The sequence below is a fragment of the Leptopilina boulardi genome, unplaced genomic scaffold (assembly GCF_019393585.1).
Source record: "Leptopilina boulardi isolate dan_hultmark-lab unplaced genomic scaffold, ZJU_Lbou_2.1 LbouV2_30, whole genome shotgun sequence".
Taxonomy (NCBI): domain Eukaryota; kingdom Metazoa; phylum Arthropoda; class Insecta; order Hymenoptera; family Figitidae; genus Leptopilina; species Leptopilina boulardi.
Genome location: NW_026137863.1, coordinates 2,160,392 through 2,185,959, shown reverse-complemented (window position 1 = coordinate 2,185,959; position 25,568 = coordinate 2,160,392). Strand labels below are relative to the sequence as shown.

At 23.6% G+C, this 25,568-nt stretch overlaps 1 protein-coding gene across 1 annotated transcript in view; it reads left to right on the top strand.

The window, feature by feature from the left end:
• The first annotated feature begins 10,959 nt into the window (after nt 1-10,959).
• LOC127282432 (scavenger receptor class B member 1-like) overlaps nt 10,960-25,568 on the top strand; it is a 37,158-nt gene continuing 22,549 nt past the window's right edge. Inside the window, exon 1 of the mRNA XM_051306671.1 lies at nt 10,960-12,092. Within this exon, the coding sequence (XP_051162628.1) occupies nt 11,891-12,092 (202 nt within the window). The 5' untranslated portion in view covers nt 10,960-11,890. The remainder of the gene's footprint in view (nt 12,093-25,568) is intronic.

The following is a 25,568-nucleotide window of genomic DNA, read 5'->3' as shown; positions in this document are numbered from 1 at the left end:
ATTTTTCTTAGGCGGACGATTTTATTGCATATTCTTGCACAAAATACACCTAAAAGTGTAGAAAAAAATCGACAGCCAAATCCGAGTAGAGGAAGACCTCTATTTTCACCAAAAAGTCATCCAGGTCCAAAAAAATAATTCCAAAAAAATTCAATTTTTCTTAGGCGGACGATTTTATTGCATATTCTAGCACAAAATACACCTAAAAGTGTAGAAAAAAATCGACAGCCAAATCCGAGTAGAGGAAGACCTCTATTTTCACCAAAAAGTCATCCAGGTCCAAAAAAAAATTTCCAAAAAAATTCAATTTTTCTTAGGCGGACGATTTTTTTCCATATTCTTGCACAAAATACACCTAAAAGTGTAGAAAAAATCGACAGCCAAATCCGAGTAGAGGAAGACCTCTATTTTCACCAAAAAGTCATCCAGGTCCAAAAAGAAATTTCCAAAAAAATTCAATTTTTCTCAGGCGGACGATTTTATTCCATATTCTTGCACAAAATACACCTAAAAGTGTAGAAAAAAATCGACAGCCAAATCCGAGTAGAGGAAGACCTCTATTTTCACCAAAAAGTCATCCAGGTCCAAAAAAAAATTTCCAAAAAAATTCAATTCTTCTTAGGCGGACGATTTTATTGCATATTCTTGCACAAAATACACCTAAAAGTGTAGAAAAAAATCGACAGCCAAATCCGAGTAGAGGAAGACCTCTATTTTCACCAAAAAGTCATCCAGGTCCAAAAAAAAATTTCCAAAAAAATTCAATTTTTCTTAGGCGGACGATTTTATTGCATATTCTTGCACAAAATACACCTAAAAGTGTAGAAAAAAATCGACAGCCAAATCCGAGTAGAGAAAGACCTCTATTTTCACCAAAAAGTCATCCAAGTCCAAAAAAAAATTTCCAAAAAAATTCAATTTTTCTTAGGCGGACGATTTTATTCCATATTCTTGCACAAAATACACCTAAAAGTGTAGAAAAAAATCGACAGCCAAATCCGAGTAGAGGAAGACCTCTATTTTCACCAAAAAGTCATCCAGGTCCATAAAAATAACTCCAAAAAAATTCAATTTTTCTTAGGCGGACGATTTTATTGCATATTCTTGCACAAAATACACCTAAAAGTGTAGAAAAAAATCGACAGCCAAATCCGAGTAGAGGAAGACCTCTATTTTCACCAAAAAGTCATCCAAGTCCAAAAAAATAATTCCAAAAAAATTCAATTTTTCTTAGGCGGACGATTTTATTGCATATTCTTGCACAAAATACACCTAAAAGTGTAGAAAAAAATCGACAGCCAAATCCGAGTAGAGTAAGACCTCTATTTTCACCAAAAAGTCATCCAGGTCCAAAAAAAAATTTCCAAAAAAATTCAATTTTTCTTAGGCGGACGATTTTACTCCATATTCTTGCACAAAATACACCTAAAAGTGTAGAAAAAAATCGACAGCCAAATCCGAGTAGAGGAAGACCTCTATTTTCACCAAAAAGTCATCCAGGTCCAAAAAAAAATTTCCAAAAAAATTCAATTTTTCTTAGGCGGACGATTTTATTGCATATTCTAGCACAAAATACACCTAAAAGTGTAGAAAAAAATCGACAGCCAAATCCGAGTAGAGGAAGACCTCTATTTTCACCAAAAAGTCATCCAGGTCCAAAAAAAAATTTCCAAAAAAATTCAATTCTTCTTAGGCGGACGATTTTATTGCATATTCTTGCACAAAATACACCTAAAAGTGTAGAAAAAAATCGACAGCCAAATCCGAGTAGAGGAAGACCTCTATTTTCACCAAAAAGTCATCCAGGTCCAAAAAAAAATTTCCAAAAAAATTCAATTTTTCTTAGGCGGACGATTTTATTCCATATTCTTGCACAAAATACACCTAAAAGTGTAGAAAAAAATCGACAGCCAAATCCGAGTAGAGGAAGACCTCTATTTTCACCAAAAAGTCATCCAGGTCCATAAAAATAACTCCAAAAAAATTCAATTTTTCTTAGGCGGACGATTTTATTGCATATTCTTGCACAAAATACACCTAAAAGTGTAGAAAAAAATCGACAGCCAAATCCGAGTAGAGGAAGACCTCTATTTTCACCAAAAAGTCATCCAAGTCCAAAAAAATAATTCCAAAAAAATTCAATTTTTCTTAGGCGGACGATTTTATTGCATATTCTTGCACAAAATACACCTAAAAGTGTAGAAAAAAATCGACAGCCAAATCCGAGTAGAGTAAGACCTCTATTTTCACCAAAAAGTCATCCAGGTCCAAAAAAAAATTTCCAAAAAAATTCAATTTTTCTTAGGCGGACGATTTTACTCCATATTCTTGCACAAAATACACCTAAAAGTGTAGAAAAAAATCGACAGCCAAATCCGAGTAGAGGAAGACCTCTATTTTCACCAAAAAGTCATCCAGGTCCAAAAAAAAATTTCCAAAAAAATTCAATTTTTCTTAGGCGGACGATTTTATTGCATATTCTAGCACAAAATACACCTAAAAGTGTAGAAAAAAATCGACAGCCAAATCCGAGTAGAGGAAGACCTCTATTTTCACCAAAAAGTCATCCAGGTCCAAAAAAATAATTCCAAAAAAATTCAATTTTTCTTAGGCGGACGATTTTATTGCATATTCTAGCACAAAATACACCTAAAAGTGTAGAAAAAAATCGACAGCCAAATCCGAGTAGAGAAAGACCTCTATTTTCACCAAAAAGTCATCCAGGTCCAAAAAAAAATTTCCAAAAAAATTCAATTTTTCTTAGGCGGACGATTTTTTTCCATATTCTTGCACAAAATACACCTAAAAGTGTAGAAAAAATCGACAGCCAAATCCGAGTAGAGGAAGACCTCTTTTTTCACCAAAAAGTCATCCAGGTCCAAAAAAAAATTTCCAAAAAAATTCAATTTTTCTTAGGCGGACGATTTTATTCCATATTCTTGAACAAAATACACCTAAAAGTGTAGAAAAAAATCGACAGCCAAATCCGAGTAGAGGAAGACCTCTATTTTCACCAAAAAGTCATCCAGGTCCAAAAAAAAATTTCCAAAAAAATTCAATTCTTCTTAGGCGGACGATTTTATTGCATATTCTTGCACAAAATACACCTAAAAGTGTAGAAAAAAATCGACAGCCAAATCCGAGTAGAGGAAGACCTCTATTTTCACCAAAAAGTCATCCAGGTCCAAAAAAAAATTTCCAAAAAAATTCAATTTTTCTTAGGCGGACGATTTTATTCCATATTCTTGCACAAAATACACCTAAAAGTGTAGAAAAAAATCGACAGCCAAATCCGAGTAGAGGAAGACCTCTATTTTCACCAAAAAGTCATCCAGGTCCAAAAAAAAATTCCAAAAAATTCAATTTTTCTTAGGCGGACGATTTTATTGCATATTCCTGCACAAAATACACCTAAAAGTGTAGAAAAAAATCGACAGCTAAATCCGAGTAGAGGAAGACCTCTATTTTCACCAAAAAGTCATCCAGGTCCAAAAAAAAATTACCAAAAAAATTCAATTTTTCTTAGGCGGACGATTTTATTGCATATTCTTGCACAAAATACACCTAAAAGTGTAGAAAAAAATCGACAGCCAAATCCGAGTAGAGGAAGACCTCTATTTTCACCAAAAAGTCATCCAGGTCCAAAAAAAAATTTCCAAAAAAATTCAATTTTTCTTAGGCGGACGATTTTATTCCATATTCTTGCACAAAATACACCTAAAAGTGTAGAAAAAAATCGACAGCCTAATCCGAGTAGAGGAAGGCCTCTATTTTCACCAAAAAGTCATCCAGGTCCAAAAAAAAATTTCCAAAAAAATTCAATTTTTCTTAGGCGGACGATTTTATTCCATATTCTTGCACAAAATACACCTAAGAGTGTAGAAAAAAATCGACAGCCAAATCCGAGTAGAGGAAGACCTCTATTTTCACCAAAAAGTCATCCAGGTCCAAAAAAAAATTTCCAAAAAAATTCAATTTTTCTTAGGCGGACGATTTTATTCCATATTCTTGCACAAAATACACCTAAAAGTGTAGAAAAAAATCGACAGCCTAATCCGAGTAGAGGAAGGCCTCTATTTTCACCAAAAAGTCATCCAGGTCCAAAAAAAAATTTCCAAAAAAATTCAATTTTTCTTAGGCGGACGATTTTATTCCATATTCTTGCACAAAATACACCTAAGAGTGTAGAAAAAAATCGACAGCCAAATCCGAGTAGAGGAAGACCTCTATTTTCACCAAAAAGTCATCCAGGTCCAAAAAAAAATTTCCAAAAAAATTCAATTTTTCTTAGGCGGACGATTTTATTGCATATTCTTGCACAAAATACACCTAAAAGTGTAGAAAAAAATCGACAGCTAAATCCGAGTATAGGAAGACCTCTATTTTCACCAAAAAGTCATCCAGGTCCAAAAAAAAATTTCCAAAAAAATTCAATTTTTCTTAGGCGGACGATTTTTTTCCATATTCTTGCACAAAATACACCTAAAAGTGTAGAAAAAAATCGACAGCCAAATCCGAGTAGAGGAAGACCTCTATTTTCACCAAAAAGTCATCCAGGTCCAAAAAAAAATTTCCAAAAAAATTCAATTTTTCTTAGGCGGACGATTTTATTCCATATTCTTGCACAAAATACACCTAAAAGTGTAGAAAAAAATCGACAGCCAAATCCGAGTAGAGGAAGACCTCTATTTTCACCAAAAAGTCATCCAGGTCCAAAAAAAAATTCCAAAAAATTCAATTTTTCTTAGGCGGACGATTTTATTGCATATTCCTGCACAAAATACACCTAAAAGTGTAGAAAAAAATCGACAGCTAAATCCGAGTAGAGGAAGACCTCTATTTTCACCAAAAAGTCATCCAGGTCCAAAAAAAAATTACCAAAAAAATTCAATTTTTCTTAGGCGGACGATTTTATTGCATATTCTTGCACAAAATACACCTAAAAGTGTAGAAAAAAATCGACAGCCAAATCCGAGTAGAGGAAGACCTCTATTTTCACCAAAAAGTCATCCAGGTCCAAAAAAAAATTTCCAAAAAAATTCAATTTTTCTTAGGCGGACGATTTTATTCCATATTCTTGCACAAAATACACCTAAAAGTGTAGAAAAAAATCGACAGCCTAATCCGAGTAGAGGAAGGCCTCTATTTTCACCAAAAAGTCATCCAGGTCCAAAAAAAAATTTCCAAAAAAATTCAATTTTTCTTAGGCGGACGATTTTATTCCATATTCTTGCACAAAATACACCTAAGAGTGTAGAAAAAAATCGACAGCCAAATCCGAGTAGAGGAAGACCTCTATTTTCACCAAAAAGTCATCCAGGTCCAAAAAAAAATTTCCAAAAAAATTCAATTTTTCTTAGGCGGACGATTTTATTCCATATTCTTGCACAAAATACACCTAAAAGTGTAGAAAAAAATCGACAGCCTAATCCGAGTAGAGGAAGGCCTCTATTTTCACCAAAAAGTCATCCAGGTCCAAAAAAAAATTTCCAAAAAAATTCAATTTTTCTTAGGCGGACGATTTTTTTCCATATTCTTGCACAAAATACACCTAAAAGTGTAGAAAAAAATCGACAGCCAAATCCGAGTAGAGGAAGACCTCTATTTTCACCAAAAAATCATCCAGGTCCAAAAAAAAATTTCCAAAAAAATTCAATTTTTCTTAGGCGGACGATTTTATTGCATATTCTTGCACAAAATACACCTAAAAGTGTAGAAAAAAGTTGACATTCCGATCCGAGTAGAGGAAGACCTTTATTACCACCTATAAAGTACTTTTCGTCATAAAAAAACTCCGCAAAAAAATTTAATTTTTCTTAGGCACACTATTTCATTGCGAATTCTTTCACAAAACACTCCTGAAAGTGTAGAAAAAAGTTGATAGCCCGATCCGAGTAGAGGAAGATCCATATTACTATTTTTTATTGTGTTTATGCAGTATCTTGGTTTTTAATATTTCGATGACCGTAATCGATGTGAACTTCACCGATCTAGAATATTTTTTTTAATTTATTAATATTAATTTTTTTAATAATTAATTATTTATTAATATTAAATATTTATTTATTAATAATTATTTAAAATATTTTCTCTTTAAAAAACTTAAATAGAAAATATTTTTAGATTAATTTATTATTATTTTTTTTTCTTATTGTTTCGTACCGTTTTCTATATTTCGTACTGGTTATACAAGGTATTTTACCAACTACTTGTTGATCCAGTCAAAACTTATCTAAACTTTCCTCATATCTAATTTTGTTTAAAAAAAATAGATATAAAAGAAAATACACTTTCAAGAACTCTCGTTATTTTCACGTGTTAGAATCTATAATATGACATTTACATAAACATAAATCAGACTTAATTACAAAAGTAATTATTTTCTAAAATACCAATCAAAAATTATTTCATAATTGTAAAAAAATTAAAATCCAAAAGGTGAGTGACTTAAAAATTTGAAAGTAAATTTAAGAAAAATTCGATTTTTTTTTTTTTTTGGATTTGTTAATATTTATATTATTATTGTAACAATTATAAGTCAGACAATAAGTTGTCTGCGCTGAGGTAAACCTGTTCTACTTCCATGATTACAAACAAGGTCAAAAGCGTGTCGAGTAACATATAACATATATGTATTATATTTTTGTAATCTCTGGAGCAATGCTCTCGTAACCTTTATAATAAGATCAAGAGATTAAGGAATAATCGACGAGCTTTTTTAAAAAAAATATATATATACAAAGTAAACATTTTTTTTTCGCAATATTGGGACGAAGGTCAAGATTGACCATATTGATGTGTGTCAATAAATGAGAATCATTAATAAATTAACTATCACTTTTGATGACCCATATATTTTAACTGTTTTATCAAACTTCTCATATTATTACATTCAATTTCTGCAAAAAGAAATTTCATCTTATTTGTACAATTGATTTATTATTTGGAAATTTTTAATTTTAACGAAATTTCTATTTAAAAAAAAAAAATCTTAATCAGCGATGTTTCATTAAAACAGCAAAAGTTTTTTCTATTCTAGAAAAATATATCGCTGTTCCAGGGAAAAATTTTCTTTTTTTATTTCTTTTAAAGATTTTTCTTTTTTAAAACAAATTTTGGTCATTTTATTTTTGAGGCCAAACGTGTTGAGAAATAAAATGAGAAATAAGGAGGTCAGTAAAAAATGTTAATAAATCGTGGCAAAAAAATATATATATATACAATAAAAACGGACAAACTTGCAATGAAATAATAAATTTAAAAAACATGCGGAAATTAAGATAGAAAGACGAGCTCAGAAAATGACTTTTTTTTATTGTAAATCATATGTGAAATTTTAATATTAAAAATTCATTATAAATTTGCACAAATTAGTGATTGGCGATGTTTTTTTTCTGTTTTAGTTGATTAATATTTAAAAGATTGTTTTTTTTCATTTTCTCACTCCACCTATTATAATATTTGTTTGTTACATAATTAATTAATTATTAAATTTTTGGTTCAAAATAAATACTTTTAAATTTATTATCTATAAAAATAAAAAAAAAATTATAAAATAATTTCAAGTCTAACACTAGGATATAATTTATATATTTTTGTAATAGTATTTTTTTTCCTGTAAAACAGGATCATTCGTATCGAATGTCAATGAAAAAGAAGAATCTTTACACATAACCAGTTTACAAACATGAAATTTAAACACATGTAAAAGAAGATTTTTATAATTTTCAAGATCACTGATCTTGATCATTTGAAAGTCCTATCAAAGAATTTATTATCTTGTTTCGGGGGATGAAAAGCAATCAAGTTAAGTCTATTAAAATAAATGAAGATATCGTGAAATACGTTCCGTTATTCTTTTTGTTTTTTTTTTTAACTTTTTTGATTTACAAAACAAATTAAAATGTAAATTTTAATAATTACACGAAAAAAAGGAACAATAAACAAAAAATTCTAAAATAACAATGAAATAAAAATTTAATTAGATTATTATTAATTTCGTTCAAAGGAATTAAAGAAAAAAAAAAATATATATATATATATAAGACAAAGAAAAAATTCTCTAATGATAATTAATTGAAAACTATTTATATTCTAGAAAACAATTAACAACTATAGCAGAGTTTTGAGTCATTTTTATGTAGATCATAAATAACGGACAATGAGAAAATTTTTTTTGATGCAGGAATGTCGTTTAGTTAAAAAAAAATTCAAAAATATCTTTGGCTCTTATAATTATAGATTGATTGATAGAAATTATATTTTATATAGAATTTTCAAGTTTTCTAATTATTTTTTTTTTTTTTTGAAAAGTTTATTTTTCCCAAATTAGCGAATAAGGAAAAAATATTCTTTCACAATTTTTTGCTTAACTAATTTTATCTTTTTTTTTAGAAAAATAAAAATCTATACTTTTTCATATTTTCAATATAATTGCACTACATTCTAGATTTAATTGATCCTAGGTTCAGACGTACAAAAAAATTTTACACTCGTATTTTCAAGAAAATTGTCTCAATTTTCTGTAATTTGCTTACCCGCTTCCAATAATAATTATATCAGACATCAATGTCAACTTTTGCGTCAATAGAAACAAAATCGCGTTTTTTAAAAAGAATTTTTTTTTTATTTTCAGTTTTTTGTGCAATTTATTTTTATAAACAAAAATAGATATAAATTTTGCAAAAAAAATATTTTTCACTAATTTGAAAATTTATGAAAAAAATATGAAATAAAATTTGAAATAAATTTTTACAACCAATTATTAGGTAATTAATACCAAAAAAATGTTATTTGCAAAAAAAGAAATGAATGAATGTGACTTTTCAAAAATTAAAAATTCTCTCATTGAAAATTTTGATGAAAATTTACAAACTAAAGAATTTTCAAAGAAAAACATTCTCTTCGATGACTTTGTTTTTATTATTATAAAAAAAAAAACGGAAAAAAAGAAAATACAACTTTTTATTAATTAATTATTGAATTAATTTCAATTAACGATGTAAATTAGATCAACGAAATGGAATTTATTACGCATTTGTGGTTTATCTTGTTATTGCCATCGGTACGAAAATTGTTATGAAAAATTAAAATGAAAATTGGTAATTATTACTCTCGACGTAGAAACATATGATTATAGTATAAACATTAAACACCTGTTTTTATTTGGATATTTCTCGCTAATCTATAATAATAGTGTTTTTTCCCCATTTTTTTTTTTTTTATATCTCCTAATAAATTCATTCTCAATTCTTTATAATAAAAATATTGTCTTAAAATTTAAATTTTTCTGTATAGAATCAAAAAATTAATGAAAAAAATAAATCGAAATTTTTTTTTTTCGTTGAAAAAAAAAATAATTATTTTCTTTATGCTCATTTTGGTTTTAATAATTAATTTTTGATTTATTTCTACAAAAAAAAAAAAAGAAAAAATAAATAATATTAATATATAAACATCTTTATGTGCTCTCATATATTGAACTCATAATAAACATGTTATATTTATGACAATTATTATTTTTTAATTAATTCCAATATTCATAATAAGGTCAGAAAATGACGTGCAAAAATTGTTTGAGAGCTTTTCAAAAAAAAAAAAAAACAGTAGAAAATGTTTTATCAAAAAAGAAAAGATCATTTTTTTTTTTTTATTATAGTGACGTATTTTTTAAAATCAATGCAAAAATAAATATTGACTTCTACGTATATTGTAATATAAAATATTATGAATTATTTAAGATGACTAATCAAAGTCACAATATAATATATAATTTATAATTTTTTCCTTTTTTTATGAAAAAAAAAAAATTCCAGTTTCTTTATGCAAGAAGAAAATTAAAATTTTTTCCATTTTTTCAATTTTTGTTTATGGTAAATATGTTAATGTTATTAATTATTTAATTATTATTATTAATTATTAATATTAATTAATTTTTTAATTATTAATTTTTTTTGTATGGAACGGAAAGGGTTTTTTTTAAATTTAATTTGAAATTAAATAGCGGATTAAAAATAAACTATAAAATGTCATTAAATTAATTTTTTTAAATTTATTTCCTACATTACAAGGAGTAGGAAATAAATAATTCCTTTTTTTTTGCAAATAGTCACAGACTCAAAAGGCAATTTATAAAATTTTTATAATGATATAAAATTTCCATTCGTGGAAATTGTGAGAAAATAATTACAATTTAACTCTCATCCGCGAGATAGTCAATAATTTTCCCCTTTCCTATAATAATAAAATAATAGACACGTTATTGAGCCTTTCAATTGTGTCTCTAACCATCAGTTATAAAGTTGGTTTAAAAAAAAAAAAATGAATAATAATTTTCCTGTTTAAAAATAAAAAAAACCGATATTAAAACGGGATTTTGAAAATTTGTTTATTTTCCTTTTCTTATCGAAGACAGCAAAAATTTTTTGTTTTTTATTTAATTAATTAACCCACGTGTAAATAAATTTTTTTTATGAATTCTTGTTGGTTTAGCAAATTTTTCTTTTCATTCAGTTAAAATTTATTATTATTTTTATTATTATTATTATTATTATTATTATTTTTATTATTATTATTAATATTATTATTATTAATATTATTATTATTAATATTATTATTTTTATTATTATTGTTAATATTATTATTATTAATTATTTTATTTCTTTATATTTTTATTTATAATTTTATTAATTTTTAGGAGCTTTTTAAATTAGGAATATAAATAAATGTTCTTTAATAAAAATAGAAGAAAATCTTAAAAGAAGAAAGAAGAAAAGTAAAACACTTTTTCTCCGCTTTTTTTTTCTAGCAAAACTTTTTCATTTCACGCACTCTTCTGAAAGTGAAGATAGAAATCCAGATTTCATCACTTTATAAAAATGAAAGAAAATTTTTATCTTCAAAAAGAAAAAATATAAAAAATTGACAAAATTTTGAAATGACAAAAAAAACTGATTTTATTCTCCAAAAAAAAAAAAAGGAAAAAGAAGAAAAAAAAAGAAATCTGAAAGAAGAAATAAACATATAATATATCCAATTCTCGTGCTTCTCACGAGAGTGTTTGAGAGTAACTGCGATATATAGTAAAGAAACTACATGAGTCCCAGGATACAAGAATCTGATTGGCTAGAGGTCCACGTGCGTTTTCCACTTCCAATTTGAATCATGCAGGTGAGCAAGGAACAAGGCCCGTTAGGGTGGGGAGGGTTGGAATACCAACTTCCCTGTGATATTTTTTAGAAGACACCGAAATCGTATTGACCACTTTTCCACTGTATCGCATTCAACGCGGATCTACCGCCGGCCGGTTTTGCCAATTATATAAATAAATAAATAAATAATATAAACAAGAAGAGAGACAATTTACATCACAATTTTTGTCTGCTTCAATACTTTTCTTTTCCAAAAAAAAATTCAAAATTATTTTTAATTTTTTCAAATTTCATTTTTCTTTTATGTTTTTTGAAATTTTGCCAAAAAAATTATTATTTTCCCTAAATTCAATTTTCATCTAAAAAAAATTTCCTTTAAAACAATTTTTAAACAATTAGGAACTTTTTCAAATTTTTCAAAATTGTGTAAAGGGAAATTCTCACCAAAAAAAAAAAAAATAATGGCACATTTAAGTGATTGAATTACTAGTGGAATTTTATCAAAACTTTGTCATATACACACTATCATAATATTCTTATCGTCAAGTGTTTGAAAAAAAAGTGATATTAAATATTGGATTCTCGTAAAGTGTGAATCGATTTAGTTAAATTTTTGGACTGTATCTTGTTGCGTGTGAAAATTTAAGAAAAAAAAAAAAAATTCCTCTAAAAGGAATAAATTGGCAAAAAAAAAGGGGAAGATATATAGTGTCAGTGATTTTTGTTTTTCACTCGTAAAAATGAAGGACATTATTGCAATTTGGAACAGACTCACGACACGAAGATACACGGCTGTCAGTACTAATCCTGCTGGAGATGATGGAATCGAAGAGATAACAATGAGAGCAAAAGGATTACGGAGAAAATCGTCGGTGGTTGTCAATCAATTTTTCAATGCCGCTTTACCTGTCAATATTGACGGGAAACCACGTTGGAATAAAAGTAAGTGGAGAGAATTTTTTTTTTCCCATGTCAGACAATTGGGAATGTGAAATTTGTTGACAGTTAATTAAAAATTAATGAAAAATTAATTTTCAAATTTGATAAACAATTAATAGAAAATTAATAAACAATTAATGGAAAATTAATTTTCAAAATTGATAAACAATTAATAGAAAATTAATAAAAATTAATGGAAAATTAATTTTCAAAATTGCTAAACAATAAATAGAAAATTAATAAACAATTGATAAAAATTTAATTTTCAAATTTGATAAATAATTAATAAATAATTAATAGAAAATTAATTTTCAAAATTAATAAACAATTAATAGAAAATTAATAAACAATTAATGGAGAATTAATTTTCAAAATTGATAAATAATTAATAGAAAATTAATAAACAATTAATGGAAAATTAATTTTCAAAATTGCTAAACAATAAATAGAAAATTAATAAACAATTGATAAAAAATTAATTTTCAAATTTGATAAACAATTAATAAATAATTAATAGAAAATTAATTTTCAAAATTAATAAACAATTAATAGAAAATTAATTTTCAAATTTGATAAACAATTAATAAATAATTAATAGAAAATTAATTTTCAAAATTAATAAACAATTAATAGAAAATTAATAAACAATTAATGGAGAATTAATTTTCAAAATTGATAAATAATTAATAGAAAATTAATAAACAATTAATGGAAAATTAATTTTCAAAATTGCTAAACAATAAATAGAAAATTAATATACAATTGATAAAAAATTAATTTTCAAATTTGATAAACAATTAATAAATAATTAATAGAAAATTAATTTTCAAAATTAATAAACAATTAATAGAAAATTAATTTTCAAATTTGATAAACAATTAATAAATAATTAATAGAAAATTAATTTTCAAAATTAATAAACAGTTAATAGAAAATTAATTTTCAAATTTGATAAACAATTAATAAATAATTAATAGAAAATTAATTTTCAAAATTTGCTAAACAATTAAGAGAAAATTAATTTTCAAAATTGATAAATAATTAATAAAAATTTAATAGAAAATTAATTTTCAAAATTAATAAATAATTATTAAACAATTAATAGAACATTAATTTTCAAAAATTAATAAATAATTAATAGAAAATTAATTTTCAAAAATTAATAAATAATTAATAGAAAATTAATTTTCAAAAATTAATAAATAATTAATAGAAAATTAATTTTCAAAAATTAATAAATAATTAATAAATAATTAATAAAAAATTAATTTTCAAAATTTATACAAAAAATTGTTTATTAGTTTTCTATTAATTATTAATTTAAAAAAAAGGTTTTTTTTATCTAAATTATTTTCATTGATTGTGGATTTATTTCTTGTTATTTGTTACTTGCCTACAAGTTTTTATTTTATTAATTAAAATCGATTCCCGTTTGGAGATATTAAAAAATGCAAACGAGTTTTGCACTAAAAAAATTAAAAATCATTTTGTAGAAAAAAAAATTTTTTATTTAGAAATTCGATGAATGTTAAAAATTTTTTTTCTGCCTATTAAAAATGAATTATAAAAACAAAGAATTTTAATTGTTCCTGTTAATTGATTAATTAATTAAGTGGGGAAAAAATGAAATTTATTTTGCAAACTTTAGAGAGAAATTTTGTGATAAATATATATGAACTTTTTAATTCATTGGAGATGATGAACATTTTTTTTTTTTCACGCTCTGATGAATACATGAAGTAGAGTAGGGTAGTGATTGGTCAGACTTGTAAATTACGCACACACTGTGATCTTTTCCGTATTTCGTTTCTTAATATTCGTATAATTGTAAATTTTTTTTTACTTTTACCAAAAAATTTTCATTACAATATTAATTTTTTCTTTTCTTCTATTTTAAATTTCAACAAATAAAAATAAAAGAAACTAAATTATTTAAATAAAATTATTAATTAATTATTAATTATTAAAAATTATTATTTTTTATAATAAATAATAATAATAATTTTTATATTTGTTTTATTCGTACGCAAAAAAAAATGTTTTGTAGAATTTTTGCTGTTAACACCTTTTTTCTTGAAAAAAAATGTATATATATATATATATAATATATGTGAAAAATCGTAATTAATCGCGCGTGATGTAATATATTTTCATTTGTATGTCAACGTTGGTAATTAAAAGACTCATTAAATCATAATTTCATTTTGCATTTAATTTTATTTATTGTAAAGTGTTACTGTTTGCTTCGTTCACATAATTTAATTTATAAACTTGAACTTTTTGAATTACAATCTCAATAATAATTTTTTGAAGTAATTAATTAAATTAAAAATATATATATATTAATAAATATATAATAAAATAATTATTTTTATTAATTAATTAAATACCATAAATAAAATAATTATTTTACTAATTAATTAATAATAATTAAAAATATATGAATTATATAATAACTATCAAGAAAAAATGTATTATACAGCAAAAATATTCTTGTAAATTTCCAAAGGAAACATCTTTTTTTTTATGTTACGGATAAAAAACTCAATTTCAATTCATGTATTTAATTTTTCTTATCAAATTTCAAAATTGCAAAGAGCATTATCAAATTTGCATTTTAATTTATCAACGATTAGTATATAAAAGGGGAATTTAAAAAAAAAAAAAAAAAAAAAGCAATACTGCGACATATTTTGCGTGGAGACGAAAAAAGTAGTTTAAGTCAACAGACAGTGATTAATCCCTTTTTTTTATCATGAATCAATTGTCAACTAATTGAACTTAGTTGCAACTCGTTAATTAATTGTGAAATTGATTTTAAAAACCTGTTCTTATTTTTTCGCACGTGTGTTTATATATTATTAATATTATTATTATTATATATATATTTATTATTTTATATTTTCAAACAGAAAAAAATATTTTTTTAATCCAAATAGTAAATAAATAATAAATATATAAATATTTATATAATAAAAATAATTAATAAATAAAATAATAATTAATTAGTACAAAAATTGATAAATTTAATTATTTTACTCTCCTTTTTCCGTCATTTATAAAATAAAAAAAAAAATAAATAAAATTCTCGATAGAAACATTATTTTTTTTTTTTTTGTGAAAAATTTGATTTTTTTATAAATATATAATAAGGGGGGAAAAAGTAATTATATGAATTATAAGAAAATGATTTAGGTTCTAAAAATATCATAATCTAAATCAAATTCTTTGACTTTAAAACATAATAATTTATGTAAAGAGCTCCTGATTCATGAGCAATTCATTCAAATGATTTATATTACATTTATAAATAGCCTCAACATATTAACCGGTAACTTATATACTCTCTCAACGGTATTGAAGTTTCAACTTCCACCCTTATTTGAAACAGGAATAAAACTTTGAAATTCATTGTCGCGCATTGTCAATTGTATATGGCATATACATAATGTTAATTTTCTTTTATTTATCACCTGCCTCTTTCTAATTAATAACAAAACCGGACATATATACTTGATGCAAAAAATTATTGCAAATTATTTTACATATTTATTTTCTAACACAATATTATACAATCAATGTATTTTTATTTTTCAATTGCAAATTAAATTATTTGGTGAAATTAAAAAAAAAGAAAATTTCTTTTTAAATTATAAAAAAAAAATGTTAATTTTCAAATGGAAATAAAAAAAATAAATTAATATTATTGATAAAAAAAAATTAATGTAATGTTACTTTTCCAAATGTCAAGAGAATTTTTTTTTTTTTTTTTCTTTACAATTGAAAGGATTAAAATCCGCGATGGGATTAACAGCTAATACTTATTTGTTATCAATAATTGAGGTCATGTAAAAGAAGGTCAGACGTAAGAAATGCGTGATAATCAAACAAACGAGATAATCAGGCAAATGAGATAATTAAGAATTTTTTTTTTTTCTCTAATGTAAAAATTAATTCTCTCTCATGTTTTTGTTATCTTTAACAACAAATGGAAAATTAATTTCAATTAATTTCTAATAAATAAAAAAAGATTTGAAAAATAAGATATAATAGATTTTTTTTTTTTAAACAAAATAAAACAGAAAATTATATTTTACTCGGATGCAATAACTAAATAGAGAGACAAGAAAAGGAAATTAAAACGTGTTATGAATCTTAATCATTTTTACCTCCTACTAACCTGGTGGTCAAATTTTAATCAATTCATCATCTACTTCATTAAAACTTCCTGTATATCAATTGCATCAACATTAAAATAAAAAAAAAAAAATTAAAAAAATCGACATTTTAAAAGAATAAAAAAAAATGTAATAATCGATTAACTTGTATCTTTTAATATTAAATTCCAGATCATAAAAATTTTATTTGAATTCATAAAAAAAAAAGTTGGAATTAATTTCGATCCTTTTTATCGTTTTATTATAACGTGTCATCTTTTCGCAAGAATTCGATTAGAATCGAGGGGAATTTTACATTTATGGTTTTCCAAAAAAAAGGAGAAAAATTCGTAATTAAAAAGTTTATAAAAATTTAATAATTAATAATTTAAATTATTTAATTAAATTTAGTTACTTAAATATTGTGTGACAAATTTTATGATTCATGGGAAAAAAATATATATAGATGAGGGAAATACTCGATTAAAAAAAAAAAATTCTAAACAATATATAATCATATGTCAAATAGTTTTTCAGAGAATTATAACTCGGTATGCTTCTCTTGATGAATCAATATCCGTAGTAAAAATTTTTTTTTTTTAAATAATTGCACAATTCCATGTATTAAAGATGATATTATGCATCTACTAATTAATCATGATAATGAGCAATTATTATATATAGATACGCAATTCTTTAGTGATACAAACAGTTATTAAAGAATTGACAGTTTTATACAAATATACATTTATATTTGTATAAAAATTATTATAATATCCAATAATTATATTAAACCATAAGGTCTCTATAGTTTAAAAAAAAATATATTTTTTTCTTAAAATATAATTTCCATAAATAATTATACAATGTTACAATATTGATGAAAAAAAAATTAATTTTTTTGTTTAATATAAATTTTTATATTTTAATTTTGAATTTATTTTTAATTAATTTAAAAAGAATTTTTTTTACTGTGTGTGTTATTTTTGTCAATTAATAAATAATTCAGATAGTGGAAGGAATTCTTTTGCACACACATACGAGTTTCGAATGGAAATTCAAAGCGCGAATTAGTGACGGTTATATTTAGAGTAAAGCTTTAATTGTCATTCGATACTTTTCCAATACATGCTACGAGTGATTAATCCATGATATAATTAATTTTATACCCATTGAGAATAAATTATATACGCAAGCAATCACACTTCACGTTCAATGACTTTTTGTCATATGCGATTATTTACAAAAAAATAAATATAAACAAATAATCCTAAATATTAATTATTATTTTTTAATAATAAAAATTTAATTTTTAATTAATTACATTTAATTTGAATTAAATATAAGAAATGAATATCTTAAGTTCGTTGACAACAACTGACCTGGTCATCAAAGAAAAAAAAAAGATCCTTTAAAATGAAAACAAAAAAAAAAATTTATAATTATAATCGGAATGTTTCAAGTCGAATAATTTATTTCATGTTATTACCAAACGAACATTCAACAACATCGACCCTACTTAACATAATTTCTTCAACACCTCAATAATTTCTAGTCGTTTACTGTCTCTCTCTTTTTTTTTAAATTATAATAAACGTTAATGATTCAAAAAAAGTGTAAAAATAGAAAAATGTTTATTTCTTAAAATAGACAAAAATCCATAATATCATTCAATTTAAATAAAACAATTTATGGTAAATAAAATAAAATTCAAATTTTTAATTTTTCGTAAATAAATATTAAATTAATTAAAAATTAATTATTAAATAATTAAATTAATTAAAAATTAATTATTAAATAATTAAAATAATAATAAAATGTTAATTAAATTTTAATAATTATTTACAAATAGAAAAAATAATTATTAATTATTATTTACAGTTAATTAATAATTAATATATATTTTCGTGGAAATTTGTAAAAAAAAAAAAAAAATAGTTTTTCCCTCAACAAATTGTGATATAAAACTTTGGTGACTTCACATGCGTGTCAAAGTGGTTAAACGCTGACAAATCGCGGAATTAATAAAAATTAATTTATAAGTCGGTAATTTATGCAAATGACACGTGAGCCTGAATCTGAGAATGCAATTTACGCAGTAAAGCGTGATCTCTATCCATAGCACTGGCATTGGGAAAGAGTGGAAACATCTTCTAGAACGATTCCGGCTACGCGTTATGGTAAAACCGGTTTTCAAAACAAAAAGGATCAACAAAGTTTGCACCATAAGAAGTTTCCAGAGCAACAAATTCCCTTCCTTTTTCATATATATGCTAACAAAAATTTATATATATATATATATATATATATATATATATATATATATATATATATATATGATGAAAAGGAAATTTAATTATATATTCCCGTGTGGAAAAAGCCACGATCTTGCCCTCAAGAGTTCGGGGCCCCCGGCGGGGGCCCATGAGGGCTGATCCATATGGCGAATCCATGAGGGGCACCGTAGGGGCCCCGCATGGATCGCCCTCATGATCGATTAGCAAAATTTTCTAAGTCCAAAAATCAAATATTTTTTTATCACCAAAAAATTAATGTTTATAATGATTCACAACAATGAAAAACGCGTTTTTAATTAAAATATATTTTCACTTTTTTTGAAAATAACACTCACACTTATGGCGAATCCATGAGGGGCACCGTAGGGGCCCCGCATGGATCGCCCTCATGATCGATTAGCAAAATTTTCTAAGTCCAAAAATCAAATATTTTTTTATCACCAAAAAATTAATGTTTATAATGATTCAGAACCACGAAAAACGCGTTTTTAATAAAAATATATTTACACTTTTTTGAAAATAACACTCACACTTATGGCAAAATAGATGAGGGCCACCGTAGGGGCCCGCATGGATCGCCCTCATGATCGATTAGCAAAATTTTCTAAGTCCAAAAATCAAATATTTTTTTATCACCAAAAAATGAATGTTTCCAATGATTCAGAACAACGAAAAACGCGTTTTTAATAAAAATATATTTACACTTTTTTTGAAAATTCACCTGAGATGATTCATGATAATAATCATAAAGCATATAATTAATTATATTTTATAAATTGCATTTGATTGGAAAATATAATTTAATATCTTAACTTTAACTAAATGATGTTAAGCACTTTTCTTTGTTAGGTATTTTTGAAGTTTAAATAGCATCAAGAAGTTAGCATTCGTTTTGAAGTAGCGTGCGTAGCGTAGTTGGTAAAGCGTTAGACTCATAGTCCGTAGGTCGTAGGTTCGATTCCCCCATGCGTTAGATTTATTTATTTCTCAGGTTTGCGTTTAATCATTAATTCTATGTATGAATTAATTGAAAAATGAAAATATCCGTTAATAGTATGCATAAATTACATATTTTTTAATTTTTTAATTAATTAATTTATTATTACTTTTAATTATATCCGACAGTTAATTAATTAGAACGTTAATTAATAAATTCAATTTGAGTAAGAATTTAATTTAAAATTGAATAATTATTAAATAAATATGTTATTTATTCATAACTTAAGCTTATTTATTATTAATTAACTTTTATTATTAATATTATTGATTAAAAAACATTATGGCAAACTTGAGGGCAAGATGAGGGCAAACGTGAGGGCCCATAAGGGCGCCCGTAGGGGCACCCTCATGGATCGCCCATGCGGGCGCCCTCATCGATGAGCATGTCGTTTCCATGAGGGGCCCCTATGGATCATCCATATGCGGCCCTCATGGCATGAGGGCGATCCATAAGGGCCCCCGCTGGGGGCCCACATCACTTTTCCACACGGGTTATTTCTTCATTATATTATATAAAGTCAGACAATATTTGAAATTTATAATCTCATATAATATAATATTATATTATTTCATCTTTATAATGTCATCAAAAATGCAAATTTCATTTATATGGTTTTTGGTATTAAATTTCATACTTGTATTTCATTATACTATTTCAATATTATAAATATTACAAGATTTTACTTTCATCAAATATTTACTGTACCGTTTTAGAAACATAATTAGTCAATTTATATTACTTCCTCTCGAGTGGAAAAGATCATTTTTACCATTTCACCTTTTTTCTTTTTATTGAATGATAATAATAAATTTTTTCCAAAATGAAAAATTCATATTTGGGAAAATTTCGAAAAATTTTGAAAATAAAGAGAAAAACAAAACAAAAAAAATTTCAATAGAAAAAATCATTACCATTTGCCTATTTGAATTTATAGTAATTATATAACTAATAATTAATAGTAAAAATTATTTTAGAAAAAAACTAGTGGGAAAGAAAAAATTTTGGAAAATTTCGGAAAATTTAGAAAATAAAGGGAAAAACAAAAAAAAAATTCCAATAGAAAAAATCATTACCATTTGCCTATTTGAATTTATAGTAATTATATAACTAATAATTAATAATAAAAATTATTTTATAGAAAAAAACTAGTGGGAAAGAAGAAAAAATGGTAAAACTTTGTAAAAAAGTACACAATGGAGAAATAAAATCTATCTATCTAATAGTAAAAATTAATTTTAATTAATTTCCCTTACTAATTTATAGTAATTGAAAATTTTCATATAGTTGAAATTGGAAAGTACAAAAAATGAGAAACAAGAAGAAAAAAACGCAGCAAAAAAAAAAGAAAATCAAAAATAAAAGAATCTAAAAACCCAAAAAAAGAGAAAACGAAGGAATGATAAAAAAGGAATAAATTTGAAAAAAATTACGAAACATCCAGACAAAATAAGAAATAATAGAAAAAAACAATAGGGAAAAATTTGAAGAAATTACGAAACATCCAGACAAAATGAGAAATAACGAAAAATACCCAGAAAACGAATAGAAAATCAAAATTTAAAAAAAAAGGAATCGATTTTGATAAAAAATATTTATTTATTATTTTATTTATTTCTATCAATTAAATATAAATAAAAAAATAGTAATAATAAAACAAACGGCTTTTCTTCATTATAACGAACTGAGAAATTTTCCAATTTTTTTTCCCTATTAAAAAAAAAAAAAAAAAAAAGATTTAAAAATTATCACCATTATATAATAAACGAGAAATGGAAAACAAAGTAAACGAAGGATAGTGGAAACATTAAAACTGAAACAATAATAATAATTATTTCCGTACAGAAATAATAATAATTATTATTAGTTCGGTATAGAAATAATAATTATTAGTTCAGTATAGAAATAATAATTATTATTATTAGTTCAGTATAGAAATAATAATAATAATTAGTTCAGTACAAAAATAATAATAACATAGTTAATGAAAAAAAGAGTATAGTAAAAATAATAAAAAAGAAAATTAAGAAAAATGCTACAATAAAAAATAAACAAAACCATAAATAATAATAAAAAAGTAAAAATAAGTAAATTAAAACAGAACATAGTAAAAAAAATAAATATTATTTTATATCATCACGTTAAAAAAAAAAATGAACAAAAAATTTTAATCCAGAAAATTGCATCCAATAAATTAACGAATTACTATTTAGTAAAAAATAAAACCTGGAATTTTTTTTTTTTTTGTCCCAGACTGTGAGTGATTCAAAGGAACAGTATATTAACAGGTCCATGATTTTATTGTCAATTCCGCGTGCAATAAAAAAAAAAAAATTGTAAATTCCTTATACCTCGTCAGTTAAGTTCATTCTCTGAAGGAAAGCCTTTTGTTTTGCTAATAATATTCACACTGCATACAACTTTATGCGACATAAATAATAATTATATATATATGTATATATATTCACGAAATAAATGAATAAATGGTACGAAGCAAAAAAACTTACGTAAAAATAACAATTGAATGTGTTGAAACAATGAAAATAAAAACAAACAATGACTTTACACATGGATTATTATAATTATAGAATTTTTTGTTATAGTTTTTTTTATATACGAAAATTTTGAATTTTATCAAAAAAAAATTCCAAATTTTTTTGAATTTGACATTAGACTTTAAAAAAAATATATATAATTAAAAATCTTCGCCTTTTAATTATATTATAGTTTATTAATAAATACTTTATTTAATAATAAACAAAATAAATAAATTATTCCTGTATTAATTAAAAATTTATTATTGATTAATATTAATAATTAATTTATTATTAAATATTTTATTTAATAATAAACAAAATAAATTAATTATTCTGAATTAATAAATTAATTTTTTGGGTATGCTAATTAAAAAATGTTTTATTTAATTAAAATATTGTAATTAAATTAAACTTTATTTAATAATAAACAAAATAAATAAATTATTCTGTATTAAATAAAAATTTATTATTAATTAATATTAATAAATAATTTATTAATAAATATTTTACTTAATAATACCACAAGTAATTAATTGTAAATGAATTGTAAATTAATTAATTAATTTTTTGGGTAGCTAATTAAAAAATGTTTTATTTAATTAAAATATTCTAATTAAAATAACATAAATAATTTATATTTATCTTATTTTTTTTATTTATAATAATACATATTCTAATTAAATCCCGTCAACTTAATAAATAAATAAAATAAATTCTATTTTTTTGTTAGCTTACTTTTACTCGTTCCCCTTTTTGTTTCCTGAAACAAAAAAAAAATAAAATTATTAATAATTATTTTTATGAAATAATAAGTATTGTTATTAAATAAAAAATATTCAATTAAGGGAAAAAATAAAAAAAAAAATAAAAATGACTACTTTACAGTAAGTAGGTACTTTTTGTGTTACTTAAATTTATTTAAATTAATTAAATTGTTAATTAATAATTATTTAAAAATCTAAATTTTAAATAGTAAAAAATTTTGTTAATGTTCATCACTTTCTAGTTTTAATAATTATAAGTGCTCTACATTGTTACGCATTTACAAGTATATTTTTGCAAGAAGCTCTAGAAAAAGAAGTGCATAAAATAAAAAAAGATTTATTTTTTTTTTTTTTTGCAACGAAAAAAAAGATAAGACAATTCGCGTATTGTCTATAGGCGAGCGTTGAAAATTCATTCACTTTCACGCTATTATCTACAACGAGAGGTAAAAATTGACGTGTTTATGAGCAAACTTATATATATATATATATATATATATATATATATGTATATAGTTGAACAACGTTATGCAAATCCATTAGAGAAATCGGTTCTTTCATAAAATTACATAATTTATGACTAAAATTGAAATTCTTTTTCAATTATCATAGTTTCAAATATATATCTATGGATATATTATAAATCTGATATTAAAAATTTGCTTTAATTATTCTCATCGCAAACATTTTTTTTATTGAAATAATTTTTTCATTTATTTAATTATAAAAAAAAAATGTTTAATTAATAATTACAAAAAAAGAGTTTTAATAATTACAAGAAAAAAGTTTAATTAATAATTACAAAAAAAGAGTTTAATTAATTATTACAAAACAAGAGTTTAATTAATAATTACAAAAAAAAAAGTTTCAATAATTACAAAAAAATTTTAATTAATAATTATAAAAAAAATTATTATAAAATAAAATTAAATAAATCGTAAACTTTAAAAAAAAATGTATATTTAATTTAAATAATATTTACACGGCTACTTTTTTTGTAACAAGTAATTTATATTTAAATCAAATATATTTTTGAAAGTAAATTTTAGTTTTCTAATTTTTTTTTTTTAATTTCCATTTTTATGGAAAGTTTAAAAAAAAAATACATGAATTTTGAAATATTGAAAACAAGAAAAATACTGCAATAGCACATTAATTTCATAAAAAGGTGAAAAAAAAATTCTTGAATGAAGCATCATTAAATAAAATTTTCATAATACGTAAAATATACGCCCTGAAGAATGTTAGTGTGTAAGTCTCGTCATTATTATTATATGTTCTTGTGTCACATTTATATTATCTATCCAAAACGTTTGTGAATTGACTTTCTAACTCTTCGCCAAGCCATTGACAGTCTCGTCTCGAGTTGTATTCTTGGGAAAATTGCATTCTAACTTAAACACACACACACACACATATGTACACGTAATCTTAACGAGAGGCATTACAAATTGAATCATTATTATCGTAGATCATCAATATTGCATAATTGTGATAACGATAAACCTGTCAAGCGGGGAAAATAAATAATACAAAAAAAAAAAAAAAAATTCAACTGGGTCAGGTCAGTCCTAATACGCATTCTGTTTGGGTATTTAATGTCTTATCGTAAACACAAAGGTTACTTGAAAAGTTCAATAATTGCAAAAAAAGAAAAAAAAAAACTAGAAAAGTTAGAAAAAGAGAGGAAATTTTCAACAAAAATAAAAAAAATCCCTGATAACAAGAAAGTCTAATGAGAGAACGAAAAAAAATTTTCAATACGAAAATTTTCGAAAACGAAGATAAAAACATCCCGGAAAAAAAATTAATAAACTTCAATATTTTTTAAAATGAAAATCAATTTAATGTGAGAACTATAAATAATTTATATAATTAATAAATAATAAATATAATAATAATAATAATAATAATAATAATAATAATAAATATAATAATAATAACAATAATAATAGTAATAATAAATATAATTTATAAATAATTAAATAAATAATTTTAAATAATTCGATTTCAATATTCACTAAAAATCAGTTGAATTTTTTACTAATTCAAATTTAGATTGTATAAAGATAAACTTTATAAAAATAAAATGTATAAAAAGAAGCAAAAGTGAATCAACAAACGAATAACTTAAAATAACTGAGTCCTGACATTCTTGGGTATTTTTTTTAAACTTGATTTGGTTATTTTGTTTTTTTTTTTTTTTATTTTCACCAACATTTTTCTCAAATTCGTCATCGCATGTTGCACAAAACTATTACTGAAATTTACTTCTATAATTAAAATAAAATATTGGTTATAAATAAAAAAAAAAAAAAAACGCTATTAATAAAATACAAAAAAAAAATTAATCAGTTTTAACTAAATTCAGATTTTAACGAATAAAAATAAAAACATACAATGAGAAAAATGCTTATATATAGTAAAAAAACATTTTTTTTCCCCCCCAGCACAAGAATCATTAAATGTCATATTCATTAATTGGCACTAAATATTGTACGATTTCACTTTTACATTTTTTTTTTTTTTCCTTCATTAAAAATATTTCTCTTATTAGACGATAAATAATAATTTTTGATCTGTATGAACTTAAAATCTGCATTCAACTTTGTATTATAATGCCATAGATATATAATACTTTTATTATTGAATGAGTTTTTATATATATATACATATTACTACCGTGAATGAATATATCGCATTCCGTTGAGATTTATGGACAATTAC